The sequence below is a fragment of the Amblyomma americanum genome, chromosome 1 (genome assembly GCF_052857255.1).
Source record: "Amblyomma americanum isolate KBUSLIRL-KWMA chromosome 1, ASM5285725v1, whole genome shotgun sequence".
Lineage (NCBI taxonomy): Eukaryota > Metazoa > Arthropoda > Arachnida > Ixodida > Ixodidae > Amblyomma > Amblyomma americanum.
Window position 1 is genome coordinate 140,021,860 of NC_135497.1, and position 26,983 is coordinate 140,048,842.

General features: G+C 49.2%; 2 protein-coding genes across 2 annotated transcripts in view; both read left to right on the forward strand.

The window, feature by feature from the left end:
• Positions 1-12,196, forward strand: LOC144113747 (uncharacterized). Its single transcript, XM_077647050.1, has 6 exons — positions 1-141; positions 380-474; positions 4,299-4,410; positions 5,987-9,621; positions 9,813-9,939; positions 11,920-12,196. The coding sequence occupies exons 2-6, from the start codon at positions 381-383 to the stop codon at positions 12,128-12,130; spliced, it is 4,179 nt and encodes a 1,392-aa protein (XP_077503176.1). The 5' UTR covers positions 1-141; position 380; the 3' UTR covers positions 12,131-12,196.
• Positions 12,197-14,859: 2,663 nt separating this feature from the next.
• The window catches only part of LOC144113756 (uncharacterized), a 61,292-nt gene continuing 49,168 nt past the window's right edge, over positions 14,860-26,983 (forward strand). Inside the window, 7 exon segments of the mRNA XM_077647061.1 lie at positions 14,860-15,045; positions 18,066-18,210; positions 19,887-20,016; positions 21,416-21,552; positions 23,258-23,411; positions 23,964-24,136; positions 26,714-26,969. Coding sequence (XP_077503187.1) covers positions 18,123-18,210; positions 19,887-20,016; positions 21,416-21,552; positions 23,258-23,411; positions 23,964-24,136; positions 26,714-26,969 — 938 coding nt within the window. The 5' untranslated portion in view covers positions 14,860-15,045; positions 18,066-18,122.

The window sequence follows — 26,983 nt, forward strand, 5'->3', positions numbered from 1 at the left end:
TCACGAGCTCATAGGCGCGAGGCATACGCGGGTGCACGGGCGGCAGCGCACGCAGATCGAACGCTCGGAGCGCACGGCTGGCACTCGCTCGGGAACCTGGGATGGTCCACCGTTGTCGCCACTGATCCGCCCTCAAGAAAGGTGAGCTTAAGCTCTGTGTCTTCCCCCTCGTCCTCTGCCCAGCCTTCGGAGCCGCGTCGCCGGCAGACGCCCGGTGCGGGCACCTGCCGCGTTTCCCGGGCGGCTCGTGCCCGGCTCAAGCTAGGCTTAAACCACGTCAGCCTTGCGAGGCCTCGTAGGGCCTGGCCGATTCCCTCTAAGCCCTTCTTTGGATGTCGGCGAGATATCAACGCGCTGTCGTGCTCTGTTTTTTCAACAGCATGCCAAAGGTCAAGAGCCACTTGGTCTTCCTAACCCTCCTGTGTCTTTGGAGCGGCTGCTTTGCCACGGCCCGGCGGAGGAAAGGCAGAGATGGTGAGCGCTCTCGGAGTTTACTCTCTAGTTCGGCGACCTGCCGATTCTTCTCGCGCTGCGTATTCCGCTACGCTGCGTCGTTCGCTGCGGCGCGTGGAGATTTTTTCCGCGGACAGGACTTTCCCTTCGCAGCGCGAATTTGCTCTCCCCCTATTAGCGTCCTAACCCATTGCCGCTTGATGTGCTAACGCCATTACGTGTTCGCCACTGTGCTTTTTTAGCCTAATCGCAACGGAACGCAGCCAGGCTCGGTGAGCACTGGCTACAAATCTCGAGCCTCTGGGGTGACTCGAAAATTTCAGCGGTGTGAAAGATTACTAGTGTCGAAAGGCGACGGCTTTTGAACTAACGCTTTGCTGGCTTATTAACGCGCGCGTGAAGTCTTGTTGAGGTCGAGAACTAGTGTTGGCTTTATATTCCGTCTCCAAAAGCCGTTATATGCACGTCTGCTGTTAAAGCTCAGTGAATTCAGTATGGTAGTGTCTCGGAGGAAAAAAAATTGCGACGTCTCAGGGACCTCAGTCTGTTCTTTTTTTGGAGAGGGGGTGGGTTAACCGTACGTGTGTCTGGCTATATGGAGTAGTTGGTGCACTTGTCAACCCATCGCTACCTAACGCCATAGCGCGCGAGGTTGCTTCCTTTGTACACTGTGCTTTTCGCTGGTAGGACTGTTTGTTCCAGAAACAAAGCCTTTGGTACGCGGAATTCAGATTCATAAAGAAGCCCGCATATGACTGTTCACGAGTGCCCGTGAGCAAGATGACCGATTTCTGACGATATGGTAGCCAATGCACCGGCCGTTAGCGTACCAATTTTACAGATGACAGGCCTCAGGGAAGCGACTCTTCACTACCAGCAACAGCTGACTAATGGTGGCTTCGCACTGTTTCACGCTGGCGGCTTCCACGTAGGGCTCATGCTGCGTGGAAGCTATCGCTGGAGCTATCGGGGCCAAATGCTCAAAGCTGATCGCAGAGCAGCACTCTGAACATCGTGCCCCGCTGATAGCAGTTCAGGAGTAGCTCGCGTTCATGGATTCGGTAGTCACGATAGCCCCGCGTACGATATCCCAGATGTCGATGCTTTACTCACCGTTCTCGCATGCGCGCAGTTCTGAGAGTTGTCCCCTGATTTTGTCGACACCGGCTGCAGCTTATACCTCTCTGCCAGAAATTGAGACAAAGCATATGTGCGCTAGCCGCTTCGGCTGCTGGCCCTAAGGTGCCGTTTAACAATGACTCAGTCGAATGTCGTAAGCATGAAAACCCTACTGAAAAATGTATATAGGTTTGAACAGGTCAGCAAATAGGATTATGGCACATTTGGTTTGGCTTTATAGGATGGACGTCTCGAAGCGGCTCAGTCTATGAGGGTTGCCGTAGTGGAGGGCTCCGGATAATTTCGACCACCTGGGGGTCTTAACGGGCACTAACAATGCACAGTACACGGATTTTTCACATTTTTCCTCCATCGAAGTGCTACCGTAGTGGGCGGGTTCGAACCCACGACTTGCATGCACTGTGTGATCTAAATGCACGGTAATTAACCACGGGTAAATGTAGTTATACGGAGCCCTCCACTAAGGAGTCAAAGGCTGAATCGCTTTGGAAGCTTGATCCTATAATGTTAAACGAAATGTGCCATAATCCTATTTGTCTCCTATTCAAACCTGCACTCATTTTTCAATAGGGAATGGTAACATTCGAGCGTGCAGATATCAAGACGGGTTGCCTTCTGCCGTCAGTCAAAATCCAGTCTCGACATTTCAACAATATCAGCACTAAAAACCGACGTCGGCTGCCCGTGAGCTCTTCGTCTCGAAATGACGTACAGTCCGCGTCACCATTGTGCAGAGCGCTCTAGCAGTGCGTGCCCGGTAACAAAAACGAAAATTAGAGCAGCCCCTGATTTATGGGAAAAGTGCTCGTGTCTACTTTGTTTGCGGGTCTATCTGACACTACTTCCGCGCAAGTTTTACCTCTGGACCCTAGAGGCTGCGACAAGATCTGGGTTTGGTTGAACGTAAGTGCACTACCCGAGTGCTCTACACAAGAGTTACACAGACTGTACTATTGTGAAAGCCTGCGCGTTCAGTACGCAGACAGGTCCGGTCAATTTGACGTGTTCCAAACTGTACCATCCGGATGGTCCTTGTGACGGTGTAGTTTTTTCGTAACAAGTTGTGACGGGAATTCAACTTGGGCAATTACATTTCTAGATTAATAGCCGCCGCAACCTCTCCGGGCCAGCGTTAATCCGAAGGGATGGAATTTGAGGCGGCAGCATAGCGCGCTCGTCCTGTCTTCTATATCTGTGTCCTAGTTAGATGCCCTAGTCTTTTTAATTATTGATGACACACAAACTAGCACAGCTTTCCGCCTCACACACAAGCAAGCCAATTCACCCAGGGCTAATTGACCCCAGCCTTCTATCTCACGCCAGGAGCCCGTGTGGTTTGGTTTACTGAAATTCAGGTTTTGACGGGAACCCGTCTGGTTGGGCATGTTCATGGCGGGAAAATATCGAGTGCCGACCAGTCTTGTTTATTGCCCTGTTGAATAGTTTATTAAAATAACAAACCAACACAAATTAACGCAACATAAGTGCGATTTTTTTCGTACTCTACGATTTCTTATCAATGAGGCGAACATTTGATTAACGTTAGAGCACAGGTAGTAACACGCGAAATAACGCGTTCTCTGCTTCGCGTTTCCAACGTTGCTAAAACTGAAAGCTGTACTGCAGCTATACGATTAGCGCCGCTCATTAACACGCTGTTGAAGGATAATCCCACACGCGCTCGAGCTTACGATACATTACAACGGAATCAAAAGTCGCGCATAAAAGAGTGCAAGGCGCATTGTGGAGAACACTCGACAAGGGATAGGAACGAAAACAAACGCGAAATTGCATCATCTCAACTTCGCATTCAGAGAGCAGAACGCGCGCTACTGCGCTTATTTTGACGCTAAAAACACGCCACCACGGACCGAGGCCCCCTCCCATGTTTGACGATGGCGCCGATGGGTCGCGCTTCCAGGCTATACGGGGAAGGCTGTGCACTTATTGCGCACACATATCTGTCTGTTATCGAAGTGACCGAAGAGCAGATATGAGAGACGGGAGCAATGGGGCCTCTGAGAAACGGCAGAACTTTCAGTCCACCTGAAAGCGCGCTCGAGCGGTGCGCTTCAAGCTTATCACAGTAGCCATTGCCTCTGGGATGCGCCAGGGAGCTCAGCGTTATGCGCACAGCGGCATTAACCACGTGCAGCGGCTAAACAGCGATCTTTCAGCAGTCTGCAGGGCCAGCTATACGCCACACGCACTAGAAGCTTTGCTTGCAGTATTCTCCTGCGAGTGCCCCAAAATTCTGTAGGATGCCCGATGCTTGAGGATCCCACCCCGAGTACCCGTCGCAATTGCTAAAGCGTTGTGCTACCGAGCCCGAGGTGGCGGGATCTAATCACGGCCGCGGCGGTGGCATTCCGGTGCCAGGCGAAATGCAAAAACACCCATGTGCTTTGCGATGTCCGCGCACGGTTAAGAACCAACAAGAGGACAAAATACTCGATGTACATAAATATGTGCGCACCCAAAATTCAGTGGCAACCTGAAACAAGACAACAGTGCGAGAGCTTAGTAACGATTTTCCGGTTGGTAGAAAGCGAATATGCGAGGTTTGCGAAAAACCAAGCAAAATTAATTGTACATTAAAGTGTAGTTCGACGGTATGCTGATTGTGCGGGGTTAGCCGCACGTTGTAGCAAGCTTCCTCGCTTACTGCTGAAAAATGAGCTGCGTTCTTTTTTTTTTTGTTGCAGTTCCCGACTCATGCAAAAACGAGGGCGTTCGAGTGAGCGAATGCCGAGCGTCATTCCTCACGGAAATCGATATGATGGACAAGGCCAAGAATTTCCAACATACCAACTGCACGTAAGTGGGACTGTTCCTGCAGCGGAACTAAGGGTCTATTAACTGCGCAACGGCTCTGACGATGGAAAACTATCCCGACGGCGGCTTGTTGAACGGCAGCTTGGGCGCAGTGTCGATCCTCCACGTCTTAGACACGCTAGCAGGTATCAGCTTTGTGTTGGCTAAGCAGGCGGCAGAAGTCAGTATAGTTTTTCTTTCTAATCTTCCACGCAATTTCAAGGCACCGCGGGTGTGATCCCAGCCACGGCGGTCGCATTTCGCTGGAGGCGAAATGTTAGAGGCCGTGTACTGTGCGACGTCAGTGCACGTTAAAGAACCCCAGGTGGTCGAAACTTCTGGAGCATTTCACTACGGCGTCCTTCATAGCCTGAGTCTCTTTGGAATGATAAACCCTATAAAACCAAAATCAAACTAATTTCAAAGCGCCTTTGTGAGTTCCAGTCAGGGGCTTTTTAAAAGAGAATGCACGGGTTGCCACCGCTTCACACTAGCAGCACACCGTGTCTAAGACTACGAGAGCTCGTTCTTGCAGGAACCGCAGTAAGAAGCAGTATGCCAAGTTGGCGGGCTGTCAGCAGTCTCACAGCGCGAGTTGTTCATCTCGGATGGATTCGACCTTTACGCTGAAATGTGGCTGATTTTGGGCGCCATAGCTGTAGCGCGCAGCGACATTTTTTTTTTGAAACTGTTCGCTTTTTTGAAACTTAGTGCTTAGCTTTCACTTATCAGACGAGTGGTCACACTCGAACTTTTGTGCCCAGATACGCTGTATAACTGCTGCCACTCCCTGCAGGAAGCGTAAAACGAAAGGACGGTGCAGCCTGATGAAAACTGCCGCACCAGTCCTTTCTGTTAGAGCCAATTTACTCGCAGCAGCTGTGGTCACTGTAGGCACAAGAAATGCTCAATCGAATAGTGGATCGGTACCACTTCGCGCACCTGCGCAAGTGTCCGATTACGTGCTTGCGAATGTGCATAGCTTTTCAGCGCTAAAGCTTAGCTTGCGTGCGAGCCTTTTGATGAGCCATACTCACACAGACGGACGCGAAGTTTCGACTTACGCTTGAAAACCCTGGCCCGCAGGTGCCACCTCTTCCTGAGTTCAGGACATTAGATGTATTGCCCCAAGAAAATGCTGTGCACCGTGCTGCTTTCAGAGTCAACGTAGACACAACGAGGAATGGCGGGCAACAAAAACCTTGAGAGCTCTGTTGCGAGAACTGGTATACGGTCTTGCTATACAAGTATATGCAACAACATCAGGCTTTTGCGTTGCATTAAGACACTGACCGCTGTTCGAGTAACCAAAACGGCTTTGAATGTTTTTTGTATGAGCTGTATTTTTAGTGTTTTTTTATTCAGAATGTAACCTCATGTTTTATTATTTGAACTTTGTTAATTTGAGCCTGTCCTTCTGAGGGCTTCAAGGCCGCATTTCCAGACGCTCTTGCTGGGTTCGCTCGGCCCTTTTATTTTTGTAGGGCTGCCAGTAGGTAACGTAAAACGCTGCACAACGCCTCAATGCGCTTTGTAGTGCGTGATTCCGGCTCCTAACCCAGTCCTCTTTTCCTCAAAGGCTATACTCCAAGCTGGAATGCTGCATGGTGACGGAGTATGGATCACTAGGATGCGCGGACATAGACGTCATCAACAAGGCCATCGCTCGTACTATCAAGGATTTCCCGAGTTATGAAAACTGCCCCAGAGGACTCTGTGACCCAGCATCAGTGAACGGGAGCTTCAAGATCATGCGTGACATGGATGAGAACCTGCACGGCCGTGACGCCGTCTCCGGCCTGGTGAGCTCTCTCAAGAGGAAAGTGAAGCGTGAAGTTAGTGCCGGCATGGAATCAGCACGGTCCGAGGTGAGCAGCGAAGTCAGCAAAAGCTACGTTGAAGAGCATCTCAAGGGTCCCAAGCACAGAGGAAAAAAGAAGGGGCACAAACGAGGTCACAAAGGAAAGAAGAGCAAGAAACCTAAGCTGGCCGCTGACGATCTTCCCAGGAGCGCACGCATCCCGGACCACGAGAAAGGCGATGCAAGCGTCCACGATGTAACAGAAAAGACCCACGAAGACCAGCTAACCAAGGCAGCGTCTCCAGCTGCTCTCAATGAGGCTAGCCACGACAAGGCACAGCAGAACATCAGCTCAGGAGCCAGCGCGCTCGAAGGCAATTCGAACGCTACGGACGTGACCAAAAAGAGTGAAGTCGTAAGCGCGTCTGCAGGGTTCAGTGTGCCTCCAGCTCCGGCGGCAGCAGCTGACGGATCATCGACAAATGCTAGCGGCTTGGAAAATGCGGCTGTCACCGGCAAGACTGCAGGTTTGGATGGACTGTCAGACATCAAGGTTCCCATCAGCATTGAGGTTGTCAAGAACATCTCCTTGTCCGATATTGGAAAGACTCCCAAGAAATCTCATCGTAGGAGGAGGCACCACAAGAACAAAAAGGCTGCGCTGAACGTGGATGCCACAAAACGATCTGAGGTTGAAGGTGTCACCAAGGAGCATGAAAGCGAAGTCACGGCTTCAGTACCGAGCTTAGATTCCACTTTCGGTGGCGAAGCAGCGCCAGCACCTGGTGCAGCTCTCTCTGCTGATGCTAACCAGTCGAGCAGAGCCGGACCTAACAACGAACTGCCACAACCGGGTACGCCCGAAGCATCTGACCACGGCCGGGAGAAGCTTGATGCGAAGGAGAGCATCATTTCAAACTCGTCCTCTATATCCAGCACAAACAAGAGTATTGTCGATGCTTCCCCTCAGCCCACATTAGGAGAAGTAGGTGTCACAGAGGCAAAGCCCGATTCTGCAAAGGAACTTTTAGCAGACGAGAGTAGAGGCAGTCCACCTGCTTCAAGCGACTCGGTCGGCAACAAACCCAACGTTGACCAACCGCTCACGGACAAAAACCAGAGTGATGACGCTAGTGCTCGCACCCATTTGGCTACAAACAAGTCAGAAAAATTAACCAAAGATGATGTGAACAAAACTCTTTCTGATAAGGACACCAACAAGACTGCTGGGGCTATTGCTGAAAGCCCGAAACCAGACGCTAAGTTGGATACAGCAGCTCCTGTTGTGGATGCAACAACGATGGTGCAGGAAGCGAATCTAGATGACAAGCATACAGAGACATTAAGTCCAATGTCTGAAAAGAAGGAAGTCCAAGATAACGACCTCTCGAATTTGCCAAAAGAGAGTAAATCAAAACTTGTGAGCGAAGTAAACGACCCCAACACCAAGCTCGAGGGCAATACCAGTACTGGAAGTGGTTTGACAAAGAACTCTTCTGTGAATTCAAATGAAAGTTCACCATTGTCTCCTGATGCCCGGCACAGCACAGAGAAAAATACGAATCACAGCGCTGAAGAGAAAGAGGCGAAAGTAAATGCAACCTCAGAGAAAGCTGAGCCGAAGAACTCCAAGCTGAGCGATGTACCAGAAATCAGTCTCGCAGTTCATAGGCTCGAGAAAAAGCATGAGCTTTCTTCTGGTGTAAATTCTTTCGGTCACAAGTCATTGGAACGAGGAAGCACTGGTAAAGAGAAGACAAACCAGACTAAAGGGTCCGAAGTCAAGAATGAGACAGAAAGCCACGAGGGTATTGTTAACGCTGACGCTTCTCACAACCAGACGCTGAACGCTGGTGCTTCTCATAACCAGACGCAGAAAGAACCAGGCGCCGAGGGTCTGCCAGCGTCTGCAAAAGGACACAGTGACAATAAGACAGAAGCACTCAGCGAAACAGCTGTGAACTTAAAGGACCCAAAGCAGGTTTTTGGAAGCGGGCCGCTGATTGAGGTGAAGGGCAACAAAGGTGGAAGTGTCGAAAAGCAAATGGTGCACGCCTACGAGACGGGAGATTCGGTCGAGAGCTTCAAAGGCAAAAACAGTCTTATCGATGACCTAGTTGACCAGTACGGTCCTGGCAGCAGCGATTACGACTTTCGTTACGGAAGGGATATGAAGCGGAAGCACAAGCCGCGCTTCCGCGATGACGACGACGCGCCTAAGGTGAGACGAAGGCAGTGGGACGGCGACGAGCCGTTTGAAGTTGACACAACGAAGGATCCGTTCCAGGAATACCCAGGTATGAAAGACGGTGACCCTAGGACGGGAGGCCTATACGTCGCAGAGCGTAAGCACAGGCGTCCAGCGGATGAGAGCGTGAAAATTGCCCGACACAAGAAGGTACACCGTCGGAAGCCGGAGAACGACTACAACTATGAGAGCGTTGTGCGCTGGAAGCTCCTTGAAGAACTTGACAGTATCCTAGATCCCAAGAACTCTCCTGAAGTCGAGGCACTGAACAAACCTTCGGAACCAGAATTTGAACACGAGAAGGACGATGACATGGATCAGTGGAAGAGGCGGCTCGAACCTTTCAAAGTTCAGGTCGAAGAGCAATCTGGAGAGCACCTTTTGGGCAGTGGTGATGACTCATTCCGCGATGCAGAAGTCATGCGAGACGGAGAGATGTACTACCGCAAGTACCGAAGGCAGGGACCGGTTGTCTACGGTCAAGGTTACGAAGGCGTAGAACGACCCATCGTCAAAGACCCGCTCATTCATCAGCCCAAGAAACGGTTCTGGATTGAACGCCAAGAAAGTGACTCTATGAAAAGGCCTGCTCACGGTGAGGACACTCAGAGCGCGGTGGACATACACTTGCGCCCTTTACCAGGAGTGCCAGGCCACGATGCAGGCGGCGCGGATGCAGCGGAAAGGTCAATCGGGTTCGCGCAAGAATCTGCTCCCGAAGAATCGCCGCATCGAGCGATCTCTGCTGAAGGCCGCGCCTCGCAGCTGTTCAGGGGAGGCGTCGGCAGGAGGCTGATCAACAGGCGGGCCGCCAGGGCGCGGCGCCTGAGGGGCAGCCGTGCCTCAAGAAAGCTGCGCAAGAACCTCAAGGACACCGAGGGCCTGAAGATTCTGAGAAACGACGACCTCCAGGGAGACGACGATGACGATGATGACGACGATTCAGATGACGACGACGATGACGATGATGACGACGACGAAAAGGAAGTGGTGGCGATCAAGAAGTCCACCTTGGCTCCCATCACTGCGAAGGGACAAGTGGGACGTGTCGACGCTGCCGAAAGGCCTCTCATGAGCTTCGGGGAGAGGATACACACCGTTGAGCCCACAAGGCCGACGCCCAAGAAAGATTTCAAGCCATCGGGCAGCCTAGTTGGCAGTGCTGGTGAGTGAGAACCGCTTTTCTTGCGTCTTAACGGGAACCTGGTGTGCTCTTTATTTCGTGCGGAAAAGCACGCTAGCTACATCCTTCAGTTTACCGCATTTTGGTGGCACAACGCGCAAGAGAAAACTTGACATTATAACGCTAAGTTAGAAGAAAAATTTCTAAGATGTGCACACCCCCTTCCCTTGCAGAGTCGCCAGACTGTGTTCCTGACACCTTGAGGGCACATACAGATTACTGCCGCGGGATCTACACCAAGCACCAGCTTTCTATTGAAGAAGCTAGGAAGACTGCCTCAAAGAAAACAATGGCCTGCTAGTAAGTGTTCTGCCTATGCATGGCGCCGACATCCTTGGGGTGGGTCGCCCTTGCTCACAACTGCTGAGGGCAATTTTCTCGGCACTGAAACAACACTCAGTGAAATCAAAAGATCACAAGAGATCTTATTCACCTGAGCAGGTGTACAGTTTATGAACCAGTAACGACGCAAACATTAGAATAATTAATAATTATGAGGCTCATTACCAGACGAACACAGATACAAAATACTGCGGGCCAGCCAAAGCCAACAAGGTCTTGCGCGACCCGGCCCGGTAAAACCAGAAACTTGCTTGTACGTTGACTATGCGGTTCGAAGGTGAAGATAAGCACTTACTGCAAAATTTCTTACGAAGTCACTAAAGCATTGCATTTTTAGCGCCTCGCAAAATTAATGAACATAAGATGTCATACTCTCAACGTTTTTATACTCACTGACGTAACGGCGAACTCTTATCTGGAAGTCTGTTAAAAAATTCAGGAACATAAGCACTGCGTCCGCTTGACCAAATCTGGTATTGAATTCGGGGACCTCAAAAAAGTGCTGGCTACGCTAAACACGAGGAGCAGCATAGATAATCTTAAACACACACGAGTTCCAAGAATGTCTTATGACAGCCGTCTTGAAAAATAATAAAAATAAGGAAGCTTATTATAGCAGTAACGTCTGTATTTATGAAAGTAAAATTTCAAATGGTTGACGGGGCAGCAGAAGCCAATTTACGGAGTGATAAACATGGACTCGGACAGAGAGTTAGAAATAGTTGGTACATAGTGATCTCGGACACAGTGGCCACAGTGGGTACAGCAGCGATGGGCAATTTATCGGGACTGGTGGCCTAAACAATGTACAGGCACATCAGTAACTAAATATGACTGCCAAAAATGAGTGTGCACAACTCTTTGAAGTAACAAAGCGTCAGAAGAGAAAGGGACATGTTAAAAGACTGAGCTATCTTTCGACCGCCATGTGAACGACCATCGATGAAACACATTAACTCCATATACTAAAAACACCGTAAATGAGAGATTGTGTGAATAATTTACGAATTAGGAAGGGCAATAAGGATCCAGCATTATATAATACACATGATGGACCACGGAGCTTGATGCATGGGAAGGTTAAATGACTCTTCCATGATATCAATGTCAAACAGTACCCTTAAAATTTGACGTTATCAGAAAAAGGAATAGGAATGCAACCAAAAGTAAGAAAACGTGAAAAGTGTGAAACTAGCGGGTTCACACGCAGTAATTATCAGTTGTGGAACCAGAGTTTTCTAACTCTCGCAGCCTGCGTCTGTAACATTGACTAACACATTTAAAAATTGCTTTGGTTGGGGTCGTCGGCATGCTCAGCCACTTAAACCTGCATCCATTAGTGGAGCCAGCAAAGTGGCATACATTCCACTCGTTGTGCAACAGATGGCCATTACTGCACATAAACATTTAAAGGAACGGAAAAAAGTAATAGGCTGCATAAGTAAGGCAAGTTAAACCACGAAGCTTGCGGATGGGCCTTGGAAACGCTCATATATTTGATTTATTTACATTAAATGCATTGACACTTAGACGAGAAATATCCTTGAGGAGGAAGTATCAGTTCCGACAAAATGCGTGACAGCAGTTTGTGCAGAATGCCCAATCTGCGCATATAGAGAGCTTGTCGAAGCAGAATCTCTCTTAGTCCGCATTTGTGTCGACTCGGTGAGCCATAAAAATCTTGCCACATAAGGTGCCGCTGTTGCGCAGGAGCCGCCGATTGGTATAAAACGGTAACATGTTGGCCATCCCTGGAAGCGGTCATTAGTTGAACTTGACACCGAGCTAATGTGTTACATATTTCGTAAAGCACCTCATTGCAAGTGTATCCGACACCTGGTGCTATTGCCATGGAGTGAGAACGCGCTGTGCTTTGGGCACCACAGCAGGGCACAAATAAATTTCTGATGACATTTCTATTTGGTTCTTCCTTTGCAGCAAGCTGGAGTCTATCAAGAGCTGCCTGTCTGCGGGAAGCTACTTCTCAAAGTGTGTGGGGTCGAACAACAACGAGTTCCAAGATCTCCAAGGCTCAGTCATGACCCAAATGCGTGACCTGAGATGCGGAGCTTCAGTGATTTCCAGCTCTTCCCTGCTTCTGTTGCTTGCAGTGGCTGCAAACTACTTCCTACGCCGAGAAAACAACTGAAAGTACACGGCAGTAAGGGGTGCCTTCAGGAGTGCTGTCTGTCTGTAAATAAAAATCCTTCCTTCAGCCGATGAGTATTCTTTTAAAAGCTGATCCAGCTGGCTTGCTTTACCAGGGATTTGGCGGTTGAGTTCAGTCGGGATAATTGTTATAAGGCCTCTTCAAGCATTGCGGAGTCTCTGGGCCGAGAGAAAAACTTTTGAGTGCGACTTCATAATGCGACATTGTGAATTATACCCCTGTCACACTAGCAAATTAAGTGTCATTCGACGCATCGAATGTCATTCGGTCTCTTTCGGTGCTACACAGTAAATGACATTCGAAACTGATAGCAAAGACGATCGGTGCTACACAGTAAATGACATTCGCAAATGATAGCAAAGACTACCGGTGGAAAAAAGTTGTAGAATTAAGGGTTATGAATCCGCATTTTGGGTACATTAAAAACGGGTGAAAAAAACATATTGGCTTCAACTAGTTCCGACCATTCTACAGAACTTTAGCCATCAAAAGCCAAGTCAAGTACAAAGTCAATCACGAGTCCGATAAATGTAAACAAACAAAATGGCTGGCACGACGAAGCGCGGTGACGCGCGGAGCGTGGAAATGACTTCGAACAGGTGAAGCGTTCAGTTACAGCCTTTAGTAATTCGCAGTTAAACGTACATGCAACGCCAACCAACAAGAAACACTAATTCCAAAATGACCTGCGGTCGCGACGGGGCCGCGCTTCACGCTCGGCCGCTGCCGTCGGCTGCTGCTGAGACCGAGAGTAATAGCTATCCCCGACAACCTCTAGTGCAAATAGTTTCACACCAAAATTAACATTTTTTTTAACAGAGATATAAATATGATTTCTACCTTTGGCGGTCCACATATTTTTTTGCGTCGCTTGTTTCTGCTGCGTATCTGGCGTCCAGGGTGTATATTCGGTTCGAGTATAGTTCGAGATCGAATGTGAATGAGTTCCCCAAACTCATTGGATGTTTGTGATGTCAGAAAGTGTGCATTTTTTATGTATTTTTTTCACCTGCTTCCTCCCATCATCATCACCCCCATCGTGACCCTCTTTTTTCTCCTCTTCCCGTCCCCCAGTGCAGACTAGCAGGCCAGATATCTTTCAGGCCAACCTCTCTGCCTTTCAAGTCAATAAATCCCCCTCTCTCTTGGATGGCGAATGCCATTCGAACCTAATGACATTAAATGTTTCCGTGTAGCAGCCGATTAATGACATTAGGTGCTAATGCTATTTGGTTACAATGACATTAAATTTCCTAGTGTGACAGGGGTATTAGTCTGTGTTCCTGGGGCGGTACTTTCCCGGATAACTGGAGGCTGGTGTACGCGGTGGCTCGTAAGTTACGATGAAACACAAATTTTCTTCAGACACTGACTGAATGTGCAGCTATACTTTTTGTTAGAACTACCATAGTGCAGATCACATTGTCATGGTAACTGATCACTGCAGTGATGTCTGCACAAGCCCGGCGAAATGCTCTCGCTGGCCGGGCGGCGCAATAAATTGTGGCCGGTGCGTGCGATTGCCAACAATCTCAAACACAGCCAGCACCACCAGCGGCAGCCAGCAGGCCACGCATCTCAAGCTGATCATGAGGCACTGCTTTGTGTGGCGCGGTGGAAGGAGAGCCGGATTTCTCAGCGGTCGGTCATATTTTCCCCGATACGACATAAGCATCTTGTGATACATTACTAAAAATAAAAAAGTACCCCCTTTACGCTAATTCATATTCGTTTCGCCCTCCATTTTCCAGATTGTTCATATCAGAGTGAAAAATCTTACGGTTAACGCCTCTTGAAGTGGCCGCATGGGATCTCATCGTGGTGATCTTGATCAAAAGTAGAATAAATAAAAAAAAACGTAATAGAAGAAGAGAGGGGATACATGTGTAGCACTGGCATTCCTTTTGTTTGGTTCTGCACCAAACCCTGGCCAATCCACCGCCGTGGGAACGCGCCATTTCAACAGCGCCTAATAGCAGCCGGGAAGACAAACCGGCGCACCCTATAGCCGAAGGCGTTTGCCATATACAACACTGTGTAGTCGCAGCTCTGAATGCCGGTTTGTTCGATCCGTGATTCCACGCGTGTGCGCATCGCTGCCACTGCTGGTGCGCAGTAGCGCGCTCTTGGGATCGCAAGTGGCGGCCGGGACCACGCGGACTGACTACAGCGGGAGGAGCGGAAGCGACGTCGCAGCGTCAACCTGCTCAGTCCTTTCTTTTATTATTTTAATAGTCATGTATAATTAGGTGCAGGATTGGGAGCAGAACCAAAACCCCGTGACAGCACTATGATTTTCGATGCAATATATCGCGCAAAACCTGCCACATTGTACGCTTTCTTCCAGTTACTGTTGCTTATAGTTCCCAACTTTCCACTGTTTACGCTCCCCCCTCCCCCCAAGTAAAAATAATAATGGAGGACCAAGAAAGACAGTAAAGGCGCGATCGAACATCCTGGCAGGTGCCTGACCACGCACTGCATTTTCGTACCACGGACCGATCCCGAACGTGCCCAAGAAAAGGTGCTGTCATTGCAGGCATATGCTGTAAACGACTTCGCGAAAATTGGTCGCGCGAATAATTTGGGCGCGCCATGAGATTCGATTGGCAGCCGATGCGAACGAAACGCGCGAGTGGTCTTTCTTTTTGGATGAGCATGTGCCCCCTTGCGGGGGCCGTCGACGAAGTGAAGAGCGCACTGCATGCGCGCACGGTCTCGCGGTGGAACGCGCCCGGCTCCGACTCGCGAGCCACCGAACCAGCTGCCCGACCCCGATCAGCTTGCGGGCTCTTCCTCTCGGCTCGCCCAGGAGTCGCGGCGCTGGACTGAACGGCCGGGACGGCAACGTGCAGCGCTCGAGAGGGCACCGCTGGGCAGCGCAGCAGCCTTAGGTGAGCGCTTGTGCCGGACGGCAGCGCGGTCGGCTGTAGGGCTCCGTTAGGCTTGGCTCTTTCCTAGGGGCGCGGGGACAGCAGTCGTGCCTTGTAGCCAAAGTGACGCCGTAGGTAGCAGTTACAGTAGCGCACGAGCTGCTATGCGCTTGACTTCACTATATTGTCCGCGCCAGAAGAGCTGCGCGGACATCGGGCACCGTGGCATTGTCATCAAGTTCGTGCCAGTAGGAGTGATATTTGTGACCGTGTGCGATCATTTCCTTGACCTGGGTGCCTGGAATTTGTGCTGCCTTTGTTGACGCAGTTTCTTTGAGCAGTGAGAAAAGGCGAAGCTCCGATGTGCTTGCGATACGGCCGAACGTGCACGCAGCCCCAGAACACATTAAATTACGCGACCAAGAATTGATTAACGGGAAAGCCCACTGCGTTCAGCAAAACGATTCAGTACATTTCACGGTTATGAACAGGCAATGTCGAGTTCAGAAGTGACATCACTGAAACGTGGTTCAGCAGGACGTGAATGGCATAACCCGAAGATAATTTTCCTCCGATCATATTCTCAGCTTATCACGCATGTCGCCGAATGGCCGGTTCTTGCGGGTAACGGGAGCGTGACTTCGGTTGGGACTTTGACGAGGGGCGGGAGTAATCGGAATGGTGTAGTATTGATGGAGAATTTTTGCGTTATTCCTGCTCAGTGTTATGTTCAGTAAAGATAGTGGCCACTGGTTTGCGGTGGCTTAGGAAAACTCGCTCGGCTGCTTAGTAGTAAAAGTTCGCTGGCATAGCCCAGCCCGAGACTGCCGCGTTTCGGTGGAGCATGAACGCCCGTGTACTGAAATTCCTGCGCAGTGTAAAGAATCCGGGGAGAATCTAAACTATGTTGCAGCCTTCCACCAAGGTGTGTCTCATTATCCACGGAGTTAACTTCCCCACGCCCGACCGGGCAGTTATCTAGAGCCGTTGTGTGTGTTAGCTTCCATTTCGCGGCACCAGCATCACTATTTCCTCACGTCGACTGAATTCTACCGCGTTATTATGGTCACCTGCCAGTTAATTGTTCACGGTCACTTCACGCTGTGCTCTGGTGACAACCGTCACTACTGGGTTTATTTATACATGCAGTCGCCTCCTGTTGGCTTTATGGCAAAACTGCTTCCAATGCCGGACTTACGCTTAACTTAAGGCGCTGCTCGGCTAACTGTGGTAAGGCAACAGTGCATCATCAGCCTGACTACATCAACTGCAAGGCAAATGTCTCTTCCATGCCTCTCCAATTAACCCTGTCCTTTGCCAGCTGCGCCCGCCCTAAGCCTGCAAACTTCTTAATCTCATTAGCCCACCTAACCTTCTGCTGCCCCCTGCTACGTTTTCCTTCTTTTGGAATCCACTCCGTTACCCTTAAGCACCAGCGGTTATCTTGCCTTCGCATTACATGCCCTGCCCAAGCCCATTCCTTCCTCTTGATTTCGACTAGGATGTCATTAACCCGCGTTTGTTCCGTCACTCACTCTGCCCGCGTCCGGTCTCTTAACGTTACACTTATCATTTTCCTTTCCATGGCTCGCTGCGTTGTCCTTAACTTAAGCTGAACCCTTTTCGTTAGCCTCCACATTTCTGGCATTAGGTCATATTACCTATATCACGAAGGCTATGCTCTACAGCCCCGAGTCTATCCCTATACCCGTGTTTCTTCAGTTAATCGCTATGTACTGGATAATTCAGCGTAGAGCGCCACACGTGAACGAAGTGGTGAGCTCATCAGTTCGAGCACAGAGCCAAATGCTGCCGCAGCGCTCTCTGCAAGTCTTAGACGCGTGTTAAGCGATACAGCCAACACGTTCAACCAACCCAGCGCCCCTGCATTTTCTTCTGGCAGGAATTAATATGCAGTGTGAAAGGAATCATTGTCTATCTGTGCACAACCAGTGCCATTTCGAACGGTTAATCAGGGCCTCGCTTTTTTTTTACTGCGGGACCGTCGTTCACATGAGTGCACATCACCTGTGTATTCGCATGGTTACCTTGTTTGTCAAGACTTTGAGTAGTGTGATGGGGCTACTCGGATTTGGCTGACCCGCGATCTCGAAGTTGGAAGAAATTTCCGAGCCGAAGAGAGGACTTTCATACTGGAACATTTGATAGTTTTTTTTTTTTGCATAGTGTATGCCGCTGTAGTACGTTTTCACGGTCTGCGCGTAGCAATCGCATTAACGCGCACTTTCGCCTTCGAAACTAATTTTATGCGACTGCCAACGCAGCAGTAACTTATGGGCAGCCTTTTCCACCGTATTTTGCGGTTTAGCAGGGCAGCACATATGTGCTTCTTGTTTGTCGTCAAGAAACAGACGGGCCCAAGCGTTGCACACAACCTCTGCTGTGGCGCTAATTGGAAGAAAACTCAGGCACGTGCGCACAGTTTTCCGGGCTTGCCCTTCAGCTTATTGGTGAAGCCGTCTTTCAAAGTCGCAAGAGCTGGGGAGCTCCTTATTGCTTGAGCTAGGTTGGGCCTTTCTGTACAGAACTTAATAAGGCCGGCAGCTCCGACGCTCTAGCTTCGAAGGACGTACTGATGACTTTTGCAAATTATCTAAACTAAGCTAATGTTGATCTCTAAAAGCTTACGCCTCGAGTAAATTGTGCACTGCATGTAGCCTGTAGTTATCGTGGCTGTGTGGCGCACTGGTGCCGCTATGACGCCCCGCATATCTAGATAATGTGCCGGAAAGAAGAGGGGAGAGTTGTGAGCAACAAGCATGCGAAGGAACTTGCCGTTCCCTACACGTCTGCTTAAGTGACAGGGTTCCTTATGTTTCTTCCATGCGCTCATGAGTAGCTTTCGCCGAAGTGCTCACCCAAGACTGCGCTACGCTTTACTCCCGAAATAATGGGGCTGACTGAGACGCTTTGTGGGCTACCTGCGGCTTCGTTCAGCGCTCGTTTCGCGAACAGCCGCAGGCGTGGGCTTCCAAGCTGGCAGCTTCGAGCATCGTCTTTTTCTTTTCCTTTCTCCACAGAGTAGACTTGGGGTGACCAAAGCTTCTCGACATCCCGGATTACCTGATGAATAAGCGATGAATGAACCACGGATAGCGCTGCATTTCCTTCTCTGGCTTTCCATCAGCGTTCCCTCCTGTGCTGTGGAATACCTACCACGAGCAGGTATTTCCTCGCCTCTCGCACACTTTGCATGCAGCGCAGGACAGAGCAGAGATACAGTAAGCCGCTGTGCGTCCATTGAGAAGATTGAAGGTTGAGGCCAATGGAAGAGTGGCCCCTGCCTGCATCACTAATGTTCAAAAATTTTGCGAGTCGGTAAACGCTGACGCAGCAGCACAAAAAGAAAAGTACCAGGAAACGCACGACAATTGTGTCACGCCGGCGACTAAATCTTACTTTACAGAATTAGAAAGGCATAAGCCGCTTTTACAAAACCTTTAATGAGACAATGGAAATGTACGCGCGCACATCCTTTGTGCCTCGGTTGTTCGCCTTTGTGTGCTCGAAAGGAGAAAACGATAAAAGCCGCAGGTACGACCGGCAAGCCCCTGAAGCTGCTAAGGTTATGGGAGATAGTTTTATGGCTTGACATGTTGCAACCATCCCGCGGTAATTTTATTTGCGCTTTATGTGATGGTCTTATGAGGTGGTCTTATGAGTGATAATGGTCTTATGAGGTGATAAATTTTATGAGGTGAAATTTCCTTCATGGAAAGATGACACTCCTTCAGCATGTAGTCCAATCATCGATCACCGCATGTCCAACGTTCTCGGACAAAAAATTAGAGAATTAGAAAATTGTAAGCCACTGTCATGGAAATATTGAAGGTAATGGTCCATTCTTCTGATATGCAGCAAAATCTTAGTTTTTCCATCGATCGTATCAAACAGTTAAGACCACCATAGAAAACCAATGCGAACGCTTTTGACGATAGCAAAGACGTTAATGGAAAACTAATACAGGACTGCTGTCGGGTGATCTGCTGATATATTCATTGTTATTGTGAAATCTTGCATCTTTAAGAAAAATTGCGTTCATAAGCGGTTTCCCACTCAAAAATGCTTTTGTCCAGAATTGTTGGTTATGGAAATACGTCTTGTCAAAAAAGCCAGTGGTCTACCTATGCGAGCGATTGTGATCACCTTGCGCAGAAACTAATGAAATGTTAATGATGCTCTACATTTGTGGACCGTTCTCATAAAGCTTTTGGTTCTACCGAAGGGACCTGATCGAAGAAAATACACCCCTTGCTATTCAGAGAAGGCGCACGAATTTGGTGTTCCTCGAATCGTAGGCGTACCATTCCCTTAAAAAGTTAACGAAACGGGGTCCCTTTATGTTGTTATGCTAGAGTCTACGGTGCTGAAAATTCGCGGGACTCTTAGTATGCTTACGTACCATTTGCGCAGTGAAACAGATTTCCCAAGGCGCCATGTGGGCGCACTATTTATCTCGCAGTCTTGAGTTATTTCCGACGCGAGTTCTAAGCTTTAAAGTGTCCTAGTGTGCAATGACAAAGCTGTGTGTCTAAAGGTGCTTTCCCTTTTCGTTGGCGAGGCATCGTGCTTCGTTCAATATTTAAGAAAGAAAAATTTCCGAGCTGTTTTACACTCAGCTTGTGGTCGGTTGCACTGCACACACAAGTTTTTTTTTCATTAAAATGGGTCGCAGGATTTACAGTGGCTGCTAGCGTCCAATATTCTAGAGTTTACATCAACCTTAGCTAGTACTGAGTGGGCGAGAAAGGCCACAGATGAGTCGTTGATGGCTCTACAGGGATTAAATACGGAGGAAAGTGAATGCAACTTAAATGTCTCATAAATTTGTCTTTTTGCAGCAGATAACCCAGCAGAACATAGGTTATCAGCGTGTGACCAAAATGTTCTAATCCAGTTTACAAATGAATGTGAGAAAGTTTTCAACGATGTCATAGGATCATCCCCTGACAACACCACCGTTAAGTGCAGGTAAGAACAAGTTTGTAAGTAGAGGGGTGATAAAAAGAAATGGGAACTGGGAACTGGGGAATGGGTCATATGTGTCTCCTTCCTTGTCCTTTGTCTCTGTTTATGCGATAATTTCTTTAGCGTGTGCAACTCCAACTAGGCCGAAAGCACGCTCTTCAGAAATGGGAACAGCGGAGCCCCTCCGTGACGAGGTGTTCGCATTTCTCTTTATCGTGACAGAGTATTGCAATGTTGAGAGCTTCACACTGCGCAGTCTAAGAACAACTCTAGCGACAGGACGGGCAGCGATAGCGAGTGTTCTGAGCAGAGCGCCTTGGAAGAAATCGCCAATCATGGCTTTTTGAATGATAATGACTCATGCTCGTTCCAAGGTCGTTTAAATAAATATTCATTCGGCTTGGTTCAAACACGGTATGGCCATCAGTATCGTTTTTCTCCTTCGAAGTATGCTGTTCGAGCGAAGAGCAATAGCATGGATGCCTTCTAACGGGAAAACAAGCGGCAAGCTCACTGTTGCTTATTATCGTGCTTTGCACAGTAGTGAACGGCTACAGCTCAGGTTTTCGTTAAATTAACTTCTTTAGGGGGGTACAGAATAGACATATGGGGATTTCTCCTCAGCTACCTAGTGCGTCCCATCACCGCAGAATGAAATCTCATTGGTGCGCGTGCATATTGCAACAGAGCCCCACAGCCGCAGACACTCAAAGAAAAATTGGCGGTGGTTTAGCTCTGGTTAAACGTGGAGTGACGCGATAGCTACAGCTGGCTGAGTGGAACTAACTTGGTCACGTGACCAACCACGTGACTAATCACGTGATAAGTTACGGCGCCGCGCCGCCGGCAGCTGCTCCACACGACGTGACCAACCACATGACAGCGTGGTGGCGCAGCCACGCTGAGGGCTCGAAATGCTACCGTAATGTAGCTATCGCTACAAAACTGCGGCACTGTTTTAGGATTTTCATAGCGTTGCACTGTATTGCATAGCGTGTCCCGAGGCCATATCTGACTCTTCTGTAAACATAGACACCGAGGCGACGCGCTTGTTCGAAATGCAGCGATGCTAAAATGGTTTTGTTTACAGCTAAAGGCCGAGCAGTACATAACACCGACTGCAGCTGAGGGGCCCACATCAGACATAGAAAAGTAGTCTAAATTCGATGCATGCATTCTCGAGTACTCCCCAGTGCCATTCTCCTTGAAGAACACAACTAAAAATACAGTCGTTTTCCTCTTAATACTAACCAGGTGTTCGATAAAATCACGCTGAGCACTGAACGCGGTGAGAAGCGCTTTTGAACCGTTCACACTTGAGCCCATATGAAGTTGTGCCAGGGAAATGCAGACAGAGAAGAGAATCGCACTGGGCGTGATTGTTGTTGCACTTCTTTTGCAGTTATTTCAGGACTTATCACAGCTGTGTCCATGACGCCCTGCGCTCAACACGATGCGATGGGGAGTCGTTGATAGTGGACAAAGCACTCGCCACCATCGAGCAACACAGGCTCGTGAACAGGTTGAACTGCGACAGGGGTGAGTTGTCTTCGAATGCAGGGCTTCTTCCTTCCCAATTGGCAACGGCAGTCAACATTTAGTGTTGTGGGAAGTATTCAATACCCGCGCCTCTGGAAACCCGCCGGTTTTCCTGATTGGTGGCAACGTGCCTCGCCCGCGTGCTTGACTTTGCTAACCTTGAAGATTGGGCCACCTATTCGCGGGAGGCGAATGTTCTCAGATGGTCCCTCGACAGCTTCCCTCCCGGGTGGCCCATCTGCCGCAGCGCGCAGTGACGGCTGCGACAGATCACTCGTGGCTTCGGTGTGCATTTCTGCGCCTGGCGCGCACTCGCTGGCCTCCGTGCGGTTCTTGTTCGGCGGGAAGCGCTTTAAGAGCGGCTTTTCTCACACAGATAAAAAAATATGTCGAAGATACGTGTATGAAAGCGGTCGAAACGAGTGCGAGGGCATACTCGAGGTGGATGCAAAGCACATCACCGATGCCAGCGACTATGCCTGCCAGTAAGCGGAATGAGCAGCAGTTAGCAAACGGTGTTTCTCGGTCAAGTAGCTGGCCCCACAATAAGTCGCCATTTTCTTCCACCTAGGTTACTTCGGTCGTACGTCGAATGCGTCAAAAGAGTTATGAAGTTGACACATTGTCCGCAGAAAGAGTTCTTCCTTGAGATAGAGGAAGATCGCATCAGGCAAAACATTGAGCAGTTTAACGTTTCTTGCAATGATGTCATGGGTAAGAGCATGTCTGCATATAGAATGCACTAGCACCGACGAGCGAACCGCGAGCGCCGTTCTAACAATACCTTTTACTTCACTATCATGTAAACTTGCAATACGGCAGTGAAGCTGCGTTCTGGGTCGCAAATTAAATAATTTTGTGAGAACGCAAGCTGCAGGTCCCGAACGACACCATTCGTGGGGCAGTGAACACCCTTCATAGACGGTACAACTAACCTCTAAGGCTCTTCTGTCGAAATGAGAGCGTGCTTGCAGCCACAGAGGCTAGACATGCTCAGCGCGAGCGACGCGCGGATTCGGCCGATGGTGCTTCCATGCGCTGCATGCGTTTTAATTATTTACTTCCCTAAAACCGTGCCTATACTCTCCTAGTGCACAGAAGCTTGCCATCTGGGGAATAGGACTTTCTGTGACGTGATAAAAAGGCAATCCTGAGGCAACAGGAGCCACCTAAGAAGGAAAGGAACGGACTCAGGGCTCCATTAAGGTGTCTTCGATGCGCCAGGTAGCATCCGCTACCCAGGGCCATTAGCGTACAACATCCGAGCGTGCATTCTGAAAACAGCGTATAATAAAATCTTGGCGTTATTGTGTGCCAGCATTCTAGCTAACTATTTGCGCCGCAGTGTCGCGCGTGGCATGGAAATTGCTGTCATCGATGCCTCGCGTACTGTGCGCGCGTGGAGAACTTAGCAACGCCATTGTTGGCCCTATCAATGACGAACTTTGTGACGGCTTGCTGCTTTGAAAATGTCAGTCTGTTGACTATACTCATTACTCTTCATTTTTCTTAGCGTAGGCTACAGCAATATTTGAGACTACGTACGAGTCTGAGTCGCTGTGGCTTCGAATGACAGCATCAAGCATGCGGCCAACGTTAAATGCAGCTTTCCTACGTGGTTATTACTGGCACGCGCACTTTGCAAGAGCGGTCGGCGCACATGCTCTCAATGACCAGTTGAGCGGAACTGCGCTTCTTATTTCAGATCACATCGTGTACGCACCGCAAATCAACGACCAGTCTGTCGCATGCCGCAAGCGATCGGCTCTACGGAAATTCTTCCTGTGTGGCCTGGCATACCACTACGTTACAGAGAAGAACGACAGCAGGACGGGCGGAGATTGGAGACTAATGTGCCAGTAAGAATTTACATTCTTCCGTTTAGGCGCAGCAAGTGAGATTGCTTCAGTGAAAAAAAAAAGAAAAGAAACACTACCCGGGCGCGGATACCCAGCAATGGATCTGCAGTGTATAAAATTAGCGTCAGATGCGATCGACTCCTCATGAAACCCTCTTGCTTGACCACTAAACGATCACACGCAACATCAAAGCTGGGATGAAGTCATTCAGTGCTTGCGCTCACCTGCCCTGCACGAAGCACTTGCTGTTCTTCAGCTTTGCTGGTAACTGTATGTATACGGAACCCGAAAAGAACAGTGACAGTGCGCCCGCACTGATTCGCTTCGCACTGCAGACGGAACCCGCGAACAGCGAGCGTTTTGGGCCGGCTAAATTCTCAAGAATGCAGTCGGGTCGCCGGAGCCAATACAGGCAGAGAAAAAAATAACCTCGTTTGACCACTGACCCTGGTAAAAAACAAACAAAGGAAACCGCGCGTGAAGTGTGATAGAACATGTAGAGCTGGCGTCGCTTGTTTGTTCCCCTTACGCTGCCCGATATCCGCCTTTCAGAGCCGTCCACGAATACCAGAAGTGTACGTCAATGGCTCTGTCTTCGACGGACTGCTTCATGGACGAGGCACTGCGGCGACACGTCTCCTACTTTTCGAGCGGAGCGCTGGATGAACAAGGAGTGGCATGCAGCTCGGACGGCATGCCCAAGGCTCAACGTTCGCAAATCTCAAGTGCGTTCTCAGTGCGCTTTTTCGGTTCAAAGTTATTTTGATCGTGAATGACACATTATCAGCTGCTGACACGCTTGCTTTGTCGCCCCATTTTCGCTGAGCACTGCTAACAGGTTAGCGTGGCATGTACTTTATTCTGGTCCTTGAAGAGGGGCATCAGTGATCACGAATATCAAGTGAGCCCGGCTTTCTACGCTGCAGGTTATAGGAATTAATAAAAAAAAACGATAGTACAGAACATTTATCAGAGATATAGCTGCAGAGTATAGATATCAGAGTTCGACACTCCCTCCTTTACCCTTCCCTTACGGCGCGGTTCAGGTGTCCAACGATATATGAGACAGATACTGCGCCATTTCCATTTCCCCCCAGAACCAATTAATATTAATTAATAAGAGGCACAGTATGGGTACAGGCATAGGGCCAATCACACGAGTGATAACGTAGCGAGATCCGACGCGTGGTTGGCCCAACTACTGTTACCCTCTCGCCGTGAGTATTTATTTCGCGGCCAAAAAGGTATACCGCGCAAAAAAACAACAACAACAAATGTTCATGCTTCTTTGTAGACCAAGTGAAAAAGAGTGAAAGTTGCAGTCATGGAAAGTCGGACGCACCTATAAATCTATGACAATACGAAAATACATTAAAACTCTGCGCAACAACACAGTGCCTCATGGAAGCGTGTAGAAACTAATCCATTAATCGCGCATGCGAGTCCTTCCGTGTAAGTGCTAAATCCTGCCAGTGCTGCAACCGCATTCTGCATTGAAAAGTCTTCGTAGACATTGGAGAGGCGTTCCATGGATCGTTACCGTGCGAGGAAAATCAAGACGAGGCTCAAACTAAAGTAATATGCGAATCTCTGCGATTTGATGCAAGCTGTCTCTTCGCCTCATAACAAATAGACGAATATATCATTACTCAGCATATACTGTATCGTTGCTGGCGCTCACAGAAGGTGTAAATATGTTGTATTAAGACCTTATTTTGATGGAGTAGTTCATTACGGACTATGTGTACGTTTAAAACAATGCCGCAGTTTGGCTCGAATGGCAATGCCAATTCGACCCATTTTACACTACTCCGTCGCCTCAACTGCCCTGTTTCTGCATCGTCGCCGCTATCGTCCAGTCGGTCCGGCGTACGCTGCAATTAGTATCTAATGGAATGTTTGGTTACAACAACCCTGTTCTCTTTAACGGAGCTGATCAATTCATTGATGTCCAGGTCGTGAGTGTAGCGTTGTGGCACCAGGCAACCACTTAATAACGCGGTAATTTTTCCTAATTTTTCTCGCTTTCCTTCACTAAAGAAAAACTGCGCGAAAGACGGTGGGGTCTGAACTATTGAGTTTCGTGTCCTCAGCAGAGACTTGAGACTTTTTAACTGCGACTTTGGCCCGTGATGAGAATGTCAAAACGTCCATACCTTATAACGAATAGAAGCAACATGAAACACGCTCCAATTCCTCAGTGATACTGGAAAACACTTACTTGCTCACTGAGCATGCCAGGAACAGGACTGTCGATGCAGTTCGTGTTTAAGACAGATCCGTGGCTCGCCATAGCATGGGCGATGGTGTTCTTAAACTAAGACATCTGAATTTGCGGACGACTAGTCCGGTGAACACGGATACAGTCCCGAAAGAGCAGATAAATCAAATTCATGTGCCAGATTTTTTTTCGCTCTAAACATAGGGAACGACACTAGTAAACCTGGAACGCAATGTACTATTCCCCGATGCGGCTTAGATAACATAAAACCGCATAGCTAGTTTCCATTTACGATAGTCGGTGCCTTCTTGACACCCGCAAAACTGTCGAAAGAAAAGAATGCTGTAGTTGGTAACAAGGGTCCAAAAACTAGACTCGAGAGCCCCTTTTCTTCGCCCACTTTCCTCTCACAATGAGAGCAGTTTCCGCACGTTGCCAAGGCCTGCTGCACGAAGCTGTCAGCAGCCAAATGTTCTGCTCGTCACACGGGCACTGCTGACGCAGGCAGGGAGAGGGCTGTATAAGAACCGCATTTCAAGCGCCATGCTGGTGCCGCTCGCTGTTAGCCTCGAAACTTGATTCTGCTTCAGATACGTTTAAGGCGCTTGTTGCCTTTCATGCTCGTCCGTGCGTCCATAAAGCCTTCGGCAACCCTTTGTGGTTAGCGTCTCTTCCTTTAAAAGTTTCGCAAACTGCTCGGGACACCCTGAATTCCTCCCATCGCAGCAACAATGCGTCTTTTTCGCAATTAGCGGCAGAGAACAAGCGGGCCATTCAGCGTTTTGTACACGCCGCTTAAGAGGCGCACATAGAAAACTGCTTGTATCACAACCGCCGGTCTAGTTCCTTTATCCAGTAATGCATAACTGATGCATCACAGCATGCAGTTATTAGTGATGAATGGCTTAATCATTAATGTAATGCGTGGGGATACGCAAAATATCAAGAGACATGTGTGCCTGGGAATGCTCTCAGCCGAGGACGACACGCCAGCGTGCATGGGGCCCAGTCAGCTAATGCCGCGAGACAGGTAGCGGTGAAAGCCTGTGTCCAGCGTCTGACAGTGGACATTCAATTGCAGGCAAACAACAGCGACAGATGAATATGGCGCAGCGTCAATGTGTGGGCCGAGCTGCTCTGAAGGATTTCTTCAACTGCGGCCTCGAATTCAACCGGGGGGTGAAATTGGTCAGCCTCAATACTGGTCCCAAGGTGAGGCGAGCGTACTCTCGCAAGAAGGGCAGGCGGAGCTCCCGCAGGCGTCAGAAGCCCATCGTGGTCCCACGAGGAGCCTTCCGCAAGCCTCTGTTGCGTGCAGGAAACCAAGAGATGTGCCTGTAAGTGGCTTTGG

Coding starts and splice junctions, on each gene's coding strand:
- LOC144113747 (XM_077647050.1), top strand. CDS start 381: ATGCCAAAGGTCAAGAGCCACTTGGTCTTCCTAACCCTCCTGTGTCTT. Junction 9,622..9,812: donor CAGCCTAGTTGGCAGTGCTG/GTGAGTGAGAAC, acceptor CTTCCCTTGCAG/AGTCGCCAGACTGTGTTCCT. Junction 9,940..11,919: donor AAGAAAACAATGGCCTGCTA/GTAAGTGTTCTG, acceptor CTTCCTTTGCAG/CAAGCTGGAGTCTATCAAGA.